Source organism: Pteronotus mesoamericanus, unplaced genomic scaffold (assembly GCF_021234165.1).
Source record: "Pteronotus mesoamericanus isolate MK-2021 breed Mesoamerican mustached bat unplaced genomic scaffold, CSHL_Meso_final contig_169, whole genome shotgun sequence".
NCBI lineage: Eukaryota > Metazoa > Chordata > Mammalia > Chiroptera > Mormoopidae > Pteronotus > Pteronotus mesoamericanus.
In genome coordinates, this window is record NW_026555068.1 from 12,468,098 (window position 1) to 12,483,188 (window position 15,091).

A 15,091-nucleotide genomic window follows, 5' to 3' on the forward strand; every position below is an offset into this window, starting at 1 on the left:
AATTAAGTCAGCAAGTCAAATATTAAACTTGAAAGTACAATACAAGGGTGAGCAAAAGTAGGTTTACAGTTGTTTGTATGAAAAATAATACAATAATTAATAAACCACATAAGAATAAGCTCTTTTGTGTACTCACAACCGTAAACCTACTTCTGCCAACACCTGTAGTACATTACCTTTATTCTCTACCAACTCTTAATAAGCACCATTTTATGTTGTCATAAAACCTTTTTTTTAAATGTGAGTGAGGATATGTACTTCCTACAAATACAATTAATTAGTGTTTAGATAAGAATATATATTTCATACAAATACAATTAGTGTTTAGATACTAAAGGTTGACAAATTTAGATTTGAAAGTCACTCTGACATTAGCTGTACGCTCTTGAGCAAGTTAGCTAACTTCCTAACCACAGGTATCTTCGACTATAAAATGAAGGTAAGTAATATCAATAGTAGCTAAATCATAGGTTGTTGTAAGAATTAAATGGGCTATTACATACAAAATGCTTAACAATTAGCATAGAGCCTGGAAAACAATAATACCCAGAAGTATTAGGTATTAAATTAATATCAATACTCCCATTTTATAGGTCGGCTTTAAAAATTATAACATTGGAGGTTTATGCTTTAACTCCCTTCTGCCAATGAAAGGGCCAAACATCAGAAGGCCTTATACTTTAGGAAAGAAAGAAAAAAAAGTGTTGATAAAGTAAGTATAGAAAATAAAAATTCTGCACTGTACCTTTTTGTAGGAATGTTACTCCCAGAAGAAATTTTATCAAATGTTTTGTAGGAAAACATCTTCTCCAAGTTAGACTGTTTTTAAACATCAAGAAAACCATTTTTAAAAATCAGAAGTTTCGTAAAACTTTTAAATATGAAGAAAATAATATACAACATCTCACAATGACAATTTTCCTCTGACTAACCAAGTTATCATATAAATTACCTGAAAATAAGAACTTAAGGGTTCTAAAAGTAGTTAGAAATGCAACATAATGCCCCATTCCTCCCAACTCTATAAAAAATATATATGATCCAAAGAATTCTTTGAGGCATACAAAGAGTCCAAGTTACAAAAATTATTCAATTACATTCTGCTTTGATAAAGCAGAAGTTCACCAAAAAATTTAATTCAGGTTTTTCTATTACTCCAGTGTTCTAATTAGCTGGAGTCCGCCTGTGGGTTGGTATTTAATTTGTAATAGTTATCTAAGATCCAAAGCAAAAATGTGTGTGTGTGTGTGTGTGTGTGTGTGTGTGCGCGCGCGCGCGCGCATTTAGGAATCAGGCTTATTTTTTTATCAACTATAAGTATCATAATATGTAAAAAAAACAAACAAACAAAAAAAAAACCCTCCAAGCCAAATGGCTTATAAAGTAAGTTTAAAAGAATCAAACTAAGTTGCCTTCTCCAAAACTTCTAACTGTTCTATTAACCCCAGAAATCATATACTGCAGATTTTATTCTGTCTATATCACTTCTCTTTCCAAATTTTATGTTATTATATATGGCACCTTCTCCTTTAATTGGAGGGGAATTAAAATATACAATAAAAATTTAAAATAGAAGTAACATCAATAAAAAATGCAGTAAGAACCACCTCTCATAAAAACGAACCTTCTTCTCTGCAGTTAATTCAACTGGTACTTGATGGGAGAAATGCTGGCCAGGACCTGAAGACACAGTTCTAGAACTGGAAAACCATAAGGTAAATTATCACAAATGTTAAAAGGTAATAAATATCTAACCCATGAATCATATCTCTACACTCAGAAAGGCAGATGAGATAATATTGCTTTTAGAACTGATGATTTTTAAAATTGATTTAAAAGAATATTCTAGACTCTTTAAAGTTTAAGTTTAAAACTGTTTCAAGTTTTTAAGTTTAAAAGAAAAACTGATAATCTAATGCACAACATAGCGATTACAGTAAACAATAACATATTATAACTTCAAAGTTGCTAGGAGACAAGATCTTAATTTTTCTCAACACGAAAAGAATTAAGTCTTCTGTGGTAATCATATTGCAATAGATAAAGTATCAAACCATCACATTGTACACTTAATACTTACTTATACAACATTATGTCAATTATATCTCAATTTTGTTTTAAAAAGCTGATACATGATTGGTAACATGCAAAGGTATTAAAAAGTAGGCAACCAGTATATTCGTTTCCCACCTTTTACACATAAGAAGGAAATATGGTATATGGAGTCTTCAACATTGATCTCAACATTGCTTCTTTAATCAATGGGAAAGCAGCTTTCTAAATATTAATACTATACTCCACTACTTCCTATCAACCAAGACAAGTGTTCCATGATTTATCTTTCTCTCACTGGCCCATATCCCCAAAATGACTAAAAAAAGATATGCCAAAACAATATCTTTACCCATTTTACCTGTGTAGTACCTATAAACTAAATATAATTTGAATCATTTCGACAACAAGGACAACAACAACAAAGCTGAAAATTGAACCTTGGTGGATGAAACTTCCTTGGACACAATTCTTCATTAGCCTGAAGGATAAGTCTCTGAGGAGATTCTGTACTGGCTTTATGAAGCCAATTTTTACCCTATTGAACACAAGAAGAATCTTTTAGCGCACAGTAAGAATAATTAAATCAAACAGGTAGACTTCTACTTTGTTTACCTTTTTTGTAAGGGTGCAAATCTTTATAAATTTGTTACGGCCAGGAACTTCTACCAGGAATCCCTCAGTTATGAGCTGAAGAGACAAAGCCTTCCACCAGCTGCTTGTTTGGTCCTTGCCTGTGCCAAATAACGTGTGACTGCGATAATTATCAGGGAGACGCTGTGAATTCTGAAAGCAGGAATAAAAATCAATATCTAAAAATGCTTATTTAATGAAAGAGGCTAAATAAAATACCAACCTGTTTATTGATTCTTTGTATTTAACACTGAATTTCAGCTTTAACAATCTATAAAATTTTTATCCATCCTGCTTGCTCTGAATAGTTAAGTCACAAATAAATATATAATCAAAATAGTGTTTCTTTTGTGTCTTAAAAGCAGTGGCAGGAAATTTCACACATCATTCACAAGCATTTCCAATGTATAAGCTGGATATATTTGGAATACTTAACCTTTGCTCTTTAGACCTGTTAGGAACAAACATCATTGTTTGAAAACAGCAGTCATAATCTGCAGCTCTAGACTAGAAGCATGGGAGTTAAGGGAAAGGGGACCCAACAGCTAGGGATCAGTGAGTGCAGCGCAGCAACTCACAGCTCCCACTGCGTGACTGTTCATGCTGCACTGCAGAGTTTACTTAATCATTTCTGCTTTAGCTGCTTCACTTAAACATACCAGGAGGAGCAGGTGCACACTAAATAGTGGCTGCTTTTGAGTTATTTTGTCCTAAGTGAAGAGAGGATTTCAGTGGGAGACTCTTCGTAGCCTTCAAGTTCTAGAGACGCAGGAGAAGTTCGTCTGTCACGTGCAATTCTCTTGTCCTCCAATGGAGATGACTCGCCCCACCTTCATGCTCTGTAAAGTACTTTTCTATTCAATTTGCCCTCTTACTACCTCTTTCATTCATCCCACACCATTTAAATACTATTTTCAAATGTATATAGTAGTATATGAATAGGGCTTTATGGAAAATTGCTCCTATCTGATTTATCTGTGGTGAATATGGCAGATTGTAATTCAAGGACCATTCTAACCTTCATCCACTGTTAACTTCTACCACTGAATCTGGGAAGTTACAAACACTATTTCTCAAACTCCCTTTCATCTAGGGTTCTGAATATGATTTAAGTTTCACTAATCAGAGGCATTTACGTGGCATCTATAAGCAGAAAGTGAAGTAAGGCAGCTCCTCTGCTATTTTTGCAGGTGCATGATTGTGAGGTTGCTTGTTTTTTGCAAGAAAATGTTAGCAGAGGATCCAGCATACAAATATTAGCCTCCTAAGAATCAAGAAGCATCCATTTTGTTGATAGAGGTCACAGCAGGTTCAACCGGGTGGTTCCAAGAGCAAGCAGAAGCAGAGCCTTCCTGATTGTCACGGGTCCCTGTTCAGTGCCGTTTGCGGTCGGGCGCTGTACTGGCAGCTTCCAAATCTGACAAATAGCTTCTTGATCACTGAAGAGGCAGCAGCTCATGGTGGACTGTTTTGCAGTACGATCATAACAATACTATAATCTATTTTATACCCTGTAATAAGCACCTTTCTGTTTAAATAGAGTGATTATGAGCTTTCTAATATAAGCAGTGTATTTCAGGTTATATTTATGTATCAAAAACATCTCATGAACATGTCAATAGGTTACTCTATTCTAAATATAAATATAAAATGCAGTCTGAAATTTTAGAAACAGGCATAGCCTGTCACTCAACATTCTTATATTTCATCTATACCCTGATGTAGGGTTAACAATCAATGCATGTAAAAATCGAGGGAGCAAAATCAAATGAATTTATAGGTTTAGTTCAGCAGACATAGCTCAGGCACTATGAGCATAAGACTCCCACAAATGCATTGATTTTATTCGACTGATAAAAATGTTATAGTTACAACTTTATAATTTATCATTTTGGAATGTTAAAAAGGAGAATACAAGTGAAATAGCCTACATAAAGCCAAACCGTCACACAAATGAAACCTAGGCTGAAATTAGACTTAATTGGGATAAATTCTCATCAAAAACATGTCAGTGCTTTGATGCTCATCTTAAAACATTCCAATAACTTTAGTTAAGAGTCTGTAACATGCGTTATGTTAAATCTTAAAAATATAAGTAGGATTCTTTTTATTAAATAGTGAAGTAATAAGGTTTAGTACCATGATGATTTTATTTACAAAAATTTTATTATAACGACATGTAGAGAAATAGAAACACTCAGGTACAACATGGCAACTCTCCCCTTGTTAGCAATCTCTACCTGTGTTAATTGATTTTGGGTGGATTTGAGTGGAATATTTAAAACCAAACATCACAAAATTTCAGAGCTGGAAGAACACTGGAACTCTCTGACCTACTTAGTCATTTTTTTTCCTTCATGTTGCTAACAAATAATTAGAGGCTCAAAGATGTTAAGTGGTAGGCTGAGGTCGTAAAACAAGGATTGGAACACAGGACTCCAGATGACTAGTTCTAATCTTATATTACTATACCACACACACACACAAACAGACACTAATATACATACAGATACATATATGTATATATATGCATTTCCATATACATTGATTGTACTTAGTACACATAGCAAGACTACCTGAGTTCAAGTCATAACTCTGGTACTTGCTAGTTTCTGACTATGGGCAAGTTACTTATCTGTGCTTCTATTTCCTAAGCTGCTATACAAGTATAATAATAGTTTGTATCTCTTGAGGATGTGTGAATATTGAGAAACCAAGACAGAGCCTGACTCGACACCATTAACTTTGTTTTTACTAGTTAACAGTTGATCTTTTTAACTTAACCTGAATTTCTTAATCTAAAAGCAAAAACCATGACTTAGTATCCAGTCCGTTTTCCCTGGAATACTTGTAATAGCACACCACATCTGCCAGCGCTTACCTTTCTAGTAGGAGATTCTATTGCTTGAGAACTAATAATATCAATGGTACTAAGTTTCCTAACTAGTACTTATTAACAAGCTGGACACTAAAATTATTCCTCTAGCCCTTCCTCCCATAAGCAGAAAAAAACCTGAAGTGAATGAACACATTTACTAGTATGAAGCTATGAGATTTTTTTTTTACTAATCAGTAGGAACTGTCCCTTGCCCTCATGATCAACGTCACTGTAAATACTGTGTACTATGTGAATAAATTTTCATTATCTTGTTTCCATGGCAAACACCGCACAGAAAGCAAAACTGCTATAGAGGATATAGAGATCTGGGCACTGATTGTTAAGGAGGGTGCAAATTTTACACACACATCCCTTACCAATCACAAATCTTGATTCTAGCATCTCTAGATCATTCAATCAAAAATAAAAATTTTAAATTGCCTGTGAATAGCACAATAAATAGAAAACAACACTACAAAAGTTGTCAGGAAAGCTGCTTACTCATCCTTATTCTGGTACAAAGTAACTGGGCAGGTCATTTACCTTTCTGGGATTCCGTATCAATCACTACAAAATAAGGTCTTAGAGTTCAATAGCCTCTTTGCTCTAAGTGTCTATATTTTTACGGGACATATTCAAAAGGGAAAATTATCATCTCATTCTTTTCCTTTAAAAATCAGCTTGGGCCCCGGCTGGCGTGGCTCAGTGCCAGCCTGCAAACCAAAGGGTCGCCAGTCTGATTCCCAGTCAGGGCACAGGCCTGGGTTGCGGGCCAGGTCCCCAGTGGGGGGAGCATGAAAGGCAACCATACACTGACGTTTCTCTCCCTCTTTTTCTCCCTCCCTTCCCCTCTCTCTAAAAATAAGTAAGTAAAATCTTTTTAAAAAATCAACTTGGGAAACTAAGGGGCATTAAATTCGCATATCAAGGAATATGGAAACCTAATAACTGATGGAAAAGGGCTGGAATAAAGACAGCAGACTGGCTAGAACACACAACCCAAAGTACCACTACCGGATAAAAAGCAAAATCTTTTCACCACTCTCTGATAGAGAAAACAAACACACTTGCCACTTCTCCAAGTTAACTTCTTTAAAAATCCCAACTGCTTTTTGTGCTCACTTTCTGCTGGTTATGCCATATTCTCCCAACCCTTCTTCCATCATTCCATCTCTGAATGCCAGAATCTACTACTATCTCGTTCACAAAATAGAATGTGGCAGTGATACCTCACAAAGACTGACTTCTCTAGTTTCCCAGCTATTAACAAGATCTCTCTCTTCAGGCTCCAATAATGCTTTATGTCTATCTATAGGTCCCTTAGCTCTTTTCATGCTACAACACTTACTTCTTCCCAAGTAACACCTCCCAGGCTACATGATAAGTCTCAACTAATTCAGTACTGGACCCCCCACAAAACAGTATAGTGCCCTATACAAAAATGTACATTTAATAACTAATGGAAAACAAGAGTTATAAACTAACTCAAGAAGTTTTAAATCCCTATGTTCTTAAGGTACAAAGCAAGCCCACAGTTTGTTATTTATGATTTTACTATTTTTTCCTTTTGCCTCTTTTCTAGTTGCTACAGGCCAAAGAAGCTCACAGCTGCCTCATCAGGGTTTAACAAAGTCATTTCTGGAGCTGTTATTCTATGTGCAAAATAAAACCAAAAAAAAAAAATAAAGAAACAATAATTATCTCTAGGAATATAATTCAATCAGAAGAAAAAGTTTGCCCAGAAAATTAAATGTTAGTTTGAAAATTAGAAAGGGTGACTAAAACTACCAACAGTTTTCGAATGGTTGGTTATAGGCAAACCATCTTTTCTCAAAAGTGTTATCTAAGTCTGGAGCCATGATGAGGTGTAGCACATTCATAATGGGGCCAGGGAAGGGGCTCCACCTAATCTCCTAGTAATGCAAATTAGGGACTGTGTTTCTAATTCCTAACCTGTAAAATTAAGATACCTGCATATCTTAACACTTTTTCACGTAGGGCATTTAAAGATATTTCTGTGGTGAGCCGTTTAGATAGCTAAACAAAGTTCCTGAGGCAACATTTCTACTATTTAATTCCTAACTAAACTTGTGCTTCAAAAACAGAATTTTAAACTCCATTCACAAATACCTGGATGGGCTACATAATCATTTATATTATTTAGAAAATCTTGTAGAAAGGAGAATCGTGCTGCTGAAATTATATGTTATATAGACATACAAATATTATCTTTTTACATAAACTCCAAGAGCTCCCATTTTAAGATACCATCTTACAGATCAAAATTATCTACAAAGATGTTAATTTTGCCTAAATTAGTTAAGGTGGATGATTTACTTAATTCCAAAAGGAATTCCAATGATAAATTTTAAAACAATATCCCAATAGATACCAAGTCTACTGAAATAGAAGGGAGAAAAAAAACATGCCTTATTTTCACTATAGTTAATGTCCACAAATGTTCATTAAGTGGTACTTTTTAAAAAGTTTTACACCTTTATCTAGCAAGGGTAGTATACAGTTTCACCAAGAATAAACTTCTTAATTTGAGGACTCCCAGAAGAGACTGTCAGTATAAGCTGTCTGACTTGGTTTTCAAATAATAGGTGAAATCTGATCCCTCTTGTGGCCAGTTCAGGCTGGTCTAGGAGCCCACTTACACTTATTTGTTGATACTGGATACTACTGGATTATACCAAATTAAAACAAGGATAATTCTTTATAAATTATACAATCAACTGGGATACACGGGTTTTGAAGATATTTTTTATATAGATATTTTTATAGATCTAAATTTTTTATATAGAAATTTTTATAGATCTAAATTATACTTAAACTATCCCCTGCAACTTAAATTCTTTTTATAAGAAAAAATAGAACTCATCCCAACTAAAATCAAGTTCCTTAGGCAACACTATTATTCAATTTCTAATCAGACTTGTGATTTCAAAAAATTTTTTAATCAGTTACCGAAATAGTTAACATGATTTCAACATATTTCATTAAAAATATTTATAACTAATTTAATATATCCCTTTCTAAGCAAAATAAAAACTCAGAAAATATTTACATGAAGTTCAAGTATTTAAAAAATAAATCCTACCTGAATTATTTTATAAATCCTACATATTGAGAATTTTAACCTCTAGTTTTAAGTACATTTTTAATAAATATACATATTTGCAAAAAATTCTATCCCACTTTTGATTTATTCAACTAACATCAGTATATAATACTTAGCCTTGCTTTACAGATTTCTAAATCAGGAATATAATCATATAAACAAAAGAACTACAGAAAAAGCTTTTTAACTGTTAAGGGTTGTGTCCTATTGATATTTACCTTCAATTGTTAATGTAATAACTGGCACATTAATCACTCAAAAAAAGTAGCTGAAATGACTATTTATTTACTGGTAAAATAAGCGAAGAGGAAAAAAAAAATTCCTTGGGATTCTAAGTATTCCTGATAAGAAACAGAAGGAAAGAAAAAATATACTGCCAAATATTGTTTTTACAAATAGTCACTGAGATTAGAGTTTTATTCAAAGAATTTGTTATTTTCCAGGACACCAAAAGACAGAATTTTGTTCTACTTGTCCCTTGACACAATGAAAGTTAACTTTTCTTAATTATCCTAAGAAAAACCAGTCTAGGCATTATCCAACTGCAATGTAATAAAATTGCTTCCAGACTGAGGTTCAGAGCTGAACGTCAGCTTGAAATATGAAAACAGCAGTAGGTGTGATACACAGTTTTTGTCAAAAGCAATGAATGCAGTCTTTAACTGGAACTTAATACAGCTCTCTGAGCTTCTAATAACTGATCTAAAGCCAAAGCTATAATCGTAATACAGCAAACCTCTGAGGCAAAGTGCAGCAGGAGTAAAGGAACCATGAAAGTGATTCACAGATATACTTACAGATCCTCGGAGAAACAGAATTGGAACCCCAATTCCAAACATTTCTCCTAAGATGCTTATGGCAGATAATAGCTGGAATGCTTGTGGGCCGAAGTCCTGTGACATATCGTCTGACTCATCAATGGGAGAGCAGTGATCCAATCTAAATAAAAATGTTAGAAAACTTAGCTAAAACATGCACCTTTAGAAACAAAAAGATTTAATAATTAGCCAAGTAAAAAAATATCTCAAATGTGCCAACTGCTTCAGAAGCTACAAATGAAGTTCAGTGCAGCCCAGAGTATGTAAAGTCTGTGAAACGTGAAATACAGACTATGCTGTAGCATCACAGGTGTGTTATGCTGATGGTTCTCGGCCTTAGTGCCCAGGAACCCAAGTGTCACAAGAGGTACCTCAGACCAAAGACAGAGGAAACAGGAAGACATTCAGGCGATCAGAGAGCAGAATTACAGTTTGAAGAGCGCACGTTATTGATTATATAAATATTAGATTCCAGTGCAAGGTTATGGTGAAAGAAAAGGTTTGGTGCCAAAAAAATTTTTTTAACTTAAAAACAAATTGCCTATGCAATAAATTTTTAGTTTAAACTCTAATGACTGTAAAATATGACCCAGACTGTAAATGTTTCATTTAAGTCACTTTTAGAAGTTAAATTCCTAAGCCATCCTTCAGGTAGATTTGAAATTATCATTAGTACAAATGTGAATCCTTTAAAGCAGGCTGAGAACAAAAGGACTCCTTAGAGAAAACCAATTGCCTGATACTGTCAACTACCTAATTCAACTGCTTTCTTTATAATGAATATCTTTGAAATAGCAATAATATATTCAGTATTCCAGATGTAATATGTTTAGAGGAAAAAAAGACTATGTTTACATTTATTACCCTAACTTCTTTAGAGGGATATTTATTTCATTAATTTCCTTTTCTAATATAAGTATTTAAATTCCCACAAAGTACCACCTATGCTGCATCTTACAAGTTTTCATGTATATTATTATAATTATCACTAAGTATTAAAAAAGTTTTAATTTTCAGTTTGATATTTTATTTGATCAATGAGTTATTTTAAAGTGTTATTTTCAATTTCCAAATGAAAGAGAATTTGTGTATCCTCTACCTGCTTCTAACTCAATTGCATTCTGGAGAAAACATGGTATGCTTGATTCCAACCACTGAAAACTTCTGAGATATGGTACAGTCTAGTACAGGGGTCAGAAAACTTTTTTATAAAGGGTCGATGGGTAAATAGTTTAGGCTTAGTAAGCCATACAGTCTGTGTCGTGGCTACTCTGCTCCCCTCTGCAGAACAGCCACAGATAATACAGAAACAAAAGGGCACGGCTGTGTCCAAAGGAAACCTTAGTCACAAACACTGGCAGCAAATGCGGTCCACACCCATAGTTTGCCAACCCCTGCTCTAAGCCACAGCCAGTTTTTATAAATATTCCGTGCATATGTAAGAAATACTGTCTCTAATTCAGTGCTTCCCAACCAGTGCACTGCAAATGGATTTAAGTTTGCTGAAAGGTCAATCACTCAGACCTCAGCGTTCTGGACAGAATTCAGACTGACCTGGCCTCGGGTGCTAGACAGGTGCCATCATTAACTATGTAGGCATGAAGAAAAATGTTTGAGATACATCATTCTAGTTGCTTGGTACAAGGTTCTTTATACGATGTGTCTGATAAATCAAACTTGTTTCTACATTGACCACATTTTGAATAGCATACTAATTTTCTGATTGCCTAACCTACCAGGAACAAAAAATTTATATCAAACTCTTCTACTTTGATGCTGGATTTGTTGATTTCCTCCAGCCATTCTGTCAGTTTGTGCTTTATACATTTGTAGAGTTATTTTTGTTTGTTTGTTTGTTTTTTAAGGCCCCCTTGGTAAAGGAACCATCCTTCACTACAAAGAAAACATCTCCAATCCCCAACAACATTTTGTCTAACAGTAATACAACTACCACACCGCTAGGTACACAGTAAATTCAACTAGGTATACCATTCGTTTTTGGTGTTTCAATTCATACAGTACAGTGAAACTGACTACATCTCTGTGTGTGTAAAGCTTTACAAGTTTACACATATCCACGAAGTCTCATGCACAGACTCAGCTCACCACCCCCACAACAGCTACCACCACCACAAGCAGGACACACAACAAACCCATCACTGCAAAATACTCCTCTGCACTATCCCCTTGTAATCATACTCTCCCCGTCCCTAGAACCTCTGACAACCAGCAATCTTGTCTTCATCCCTACAATACAGAATTTATTTTAAAAAGGATTTTGTTTGTTTATTAGAGAGAGAGGAAGGGAGGGAGAAAGTCAGGAAGAGAAACATCGGTGTGTATGAGAAATATTGATGAGTTGCCTCTCGCACACCCCCAAATGGGGATTTGGCCTGCAACCCAGGCACGTGCCCTGACTGGGAATTGAATCAGTGGCCTTTCAGTTCACAGGTCGGCGCTCAATCCACTGAGCCACACCAGCCAGGGCCCTACAGGATAGTCTTATGTTAGAGAGAGTATCATATAAATGGAATCATACTGTAGAAATGACTATTTCTTGTAAATGTTGGTATACTTTGCTATGGAAACCATTTGGGCTAGGGAATTTACTTTCAGAGGTTTTTAACAAGGATCCAATTTCTTTAACACTTGTAGAACTATTTAGATTATCTATTGTATTTTACTGTGGCTAAGTTTCATTAGCTTGAGGTTATCAGAAAGTACTCTACTTCATCTAAATTATTAAATGTACATGCATTGAGTTGTTCATAGTGTTTCCTTATTACCCTTTAATGTCTGCTGGGTCTGTAGTGAAATTCCTTTCATTTCTGATATTGGTAATCTGTGCCTCCTTCTTTTTGTTAGAAGTTTCTATCAATGTTATTGACATTTTCAAAGAATGAGCCTTGGAGGTCACTGGTTTTCTCTATTAATAGTTTTTCTATTTTCTGTATCATTGACTTATACTCTTATTTCTCTTATTTCCTTCCTTCTGCTTCCTTTTAGCTTACTTTGCTCTTATTTGCTTCTTAAGATGGAAGCTTAATTACTGATTGGAAACTTTTTGTCAATTAAAGTACTGAATGCTCTAAATTTCCCTGTTTAAGTGTTGCTTTAGTTGTGTGTCATACATTTTCTATTTTCATTTCATCTAGTTCAAATACTTTGATTTATCCTGAAAATTCCTCTCTGACCCAATAAATTATTAATAGTGTGTTTTTTAATTTCCAAGTGTTTGATGACTTTACTGTTACTTTCTGTTACTGATTTCTAGTTTCATTTCATTATAGCCAGAAAACATACTCTGTATGAGCACATTTCTGTTGAATTTGTAAAGATTTGTTTTTTGACCCCAAATATGGTCCATGTTTGTGAACATCACATCTGCACCTGAAGAGAATGTGTATTCTGCTGCTGTTGGGTAGAATGGTCTATAAAAGCTCATTATATCCAGTCTGTTGATAGTTCTGTTCACTTCTCCTATTGCCTTGCTGTTTTTGTCTACTAATTCTATTAATTACTGAGATAAAATGTTGAAGTTACCAGCTGTAATTATGATTTCTTTATTTCTACTTTCAACTCTGTCAGTTCTTTTCTTAAATATATACATTTGGGATTACATGTTCTTGGATGTAACGGTTAACATTATGTGTCAACTTAGCTAGGCTCTGGGACCCAGCTGTTTGGTCAAATACTTAATGTAGATGCTGCTATAAAGGTATTTCATAGATGTGATTAATATTTACAATCAGCTGCTTTGAATAACAGATTGCCCTTAATAATGTGAGGGGTCTCATCCAATCAGATGAAGGCCTGAAAGAGCAAAGACTGAGGTTTGCTGGAGAACAAGGAATTGTGACTCAACACTGTTAACACAGAAATCCTGCCCAACTTTCCAGCCTGCCAGCTTGACAGCCCCAACCACTGCATGAGCAAATTCCTTAAAAATCTCAGGGTGTGTGTGTCTCTCTAGAGAACCCTGACTGATACATAGAGAGAAAAACCCTTTTATCATCACATCACATCCTTATTTATGTCTGACTTATATTCTTTCTCCAAAATCTCCATTGCCTAATATTAAAATAACAATTCCAGCTTGCTTTCCATTAGTGTTTTCAGAGTATTAGTTTATTATTTTGTTTAATCCTCACCCGACGGTATTTTTTATTATCGATTTCAGAGAAGGAGGAAGGGGGAAGAGAGACAGAGACAAGGTGAGAGAGAAATGTCGATCTGTTGCCTCCCATATGCACCCCTGACAGGGATCAAACCTGAAACCTAGGTATGTGCCCTGACTGGGAATCAGACCCACAGCTTTTTTGGTGCACAGGACGATGTTCCAACCAACTGGCCACCTGGCCAGGGCTATCCTTTTATTTGTTAACCTACCCATATATCTGTAGTGGATTTCTTATGGACAGAATACAGCAGGGTCATATTTTTAAACCAATTCTAGTAAGATCCACTTTAAATGGTGTTTTAGATCATTTACATTTAATGTAACTATTGATATGTTTAGATTTAGGTCTTCCACTCTATGATTTTGTCTTTTTATAAAGCTAAATACTCTAACATTGTTTGCTTTGTTCTCTATTTAAATAAATTTTGTATTTTGTTTTGAAAAACTAAAATACATATCATTCAACAAAAATTCAATTAAAAAGTATTTGCGAAGGAAGAGAAACAAAGACTTTTAAGAATGTCCATCTAGAAGAAGAAATCTTTACCTGAACTTGCAATTATCACAGCATTTTTCAGTTCCCATAATACCCACGGAGGCCTTTCGTAGTTGTTTGTCTTCAAAATGAGACAAGATGATTCTGCCCAAGAGAACATTTAAAATTAAATAAAAGAACAAAAACATATATGTTAAATTCATTGCTGAAAATAATGAGGCGAAATCATCATTAATTGATTCACTTGGGATCTCATTATTTGGCTTCGGTTTACTGAGGCAAAAAAGAAAGTTGCCTTCAAAATTCAGCACATATACAATATCAACAAAATATCCTTTCTAAATATTTCTAATTACTTTGCAAAACTTTTTTCTTAAAAGACCACCACTCATAAATTTATATGATCAACTGATGTAAAATAATACATACTGTCGCCTACATCTGCTGGAACGAAGATATTTTTCCATCTTGGCCACCATTTTTAATTTGTACAATCGAAACTTCTCATTTTGTATCTCATTAAGACGCTGCCTGTCAATTAAAAATATCACAAGAATATGTAAAATTGCATTAGTGGCTTTTCATTTATTTACTACTGTTTATTTTTCATAACCCATAACTTCACATCCTTCTCAAGATAAAGAACATTTCTATCATTCCAGAAAGTTATGTGCCTCTTCCATTAGTCAATGCCCCTCACAGAGGCAAGTATTTTTCTGATTTTTTAATGAAAATTATTTTTGAAAGAATTCTACCTGTGTCCACGCATCAATTTTCTATAAACCCTAAAATTTTTGGAAATTTTTTATAAACCCTAAAGTTTTTCATTTTGATTTATATGCTACATGCTTTTTGGCAATCTTTCTGCTATATATGAATTTTCACCTTTTCCCAGTTAAGAGTTCTTTAT

The 15,091-nt window shown here is 34.4% G+C and overlaps 1 protein-coding gene across 3 annotated transcripts in view; it reads right to left on the bottom strand.

The window, feature by feature from the left end:
• WRN (WRN RecQ like helicase) overlaps positions 1–15,091 on the bottom strand; it is a 117,708-nt gene that overhangs the window by 26,117 nt on the left and 76,500 nt on the right. For all 3 annotated transcript variants that reach the window (XM_054566065.1, XM_054566063.1, XM_054566064.1), the window contains 7 exons: positions 14,611–14,712; positions 14,233–14,325; positions 9,485–9,626; positions 2,668–2,838; positions 2,493–2,590; positions 1,625–1,700; positions 746–819 (listed from right to left, as the gene is read on the bottom strand). In XM_054566065.1, the coding sequence (XP_054422040.1) occupies positions 746–819; positions 1,625–1,700; positions 2,493–2,590; positions 2,668–2,838; positions 9,485–9,626; positions 14,233–14,325; positions 14,611–14,712 (756 nt within the window). The remainder of the gene's footprint in view (positions 1–745; positions 820–1,624; positions 1,701–2,492; positions 2,591–2,667; positions 2,839–9,484; positions 9,627–14,232; positions 14,326–14,610; positions 14,713–15,091) is intronic.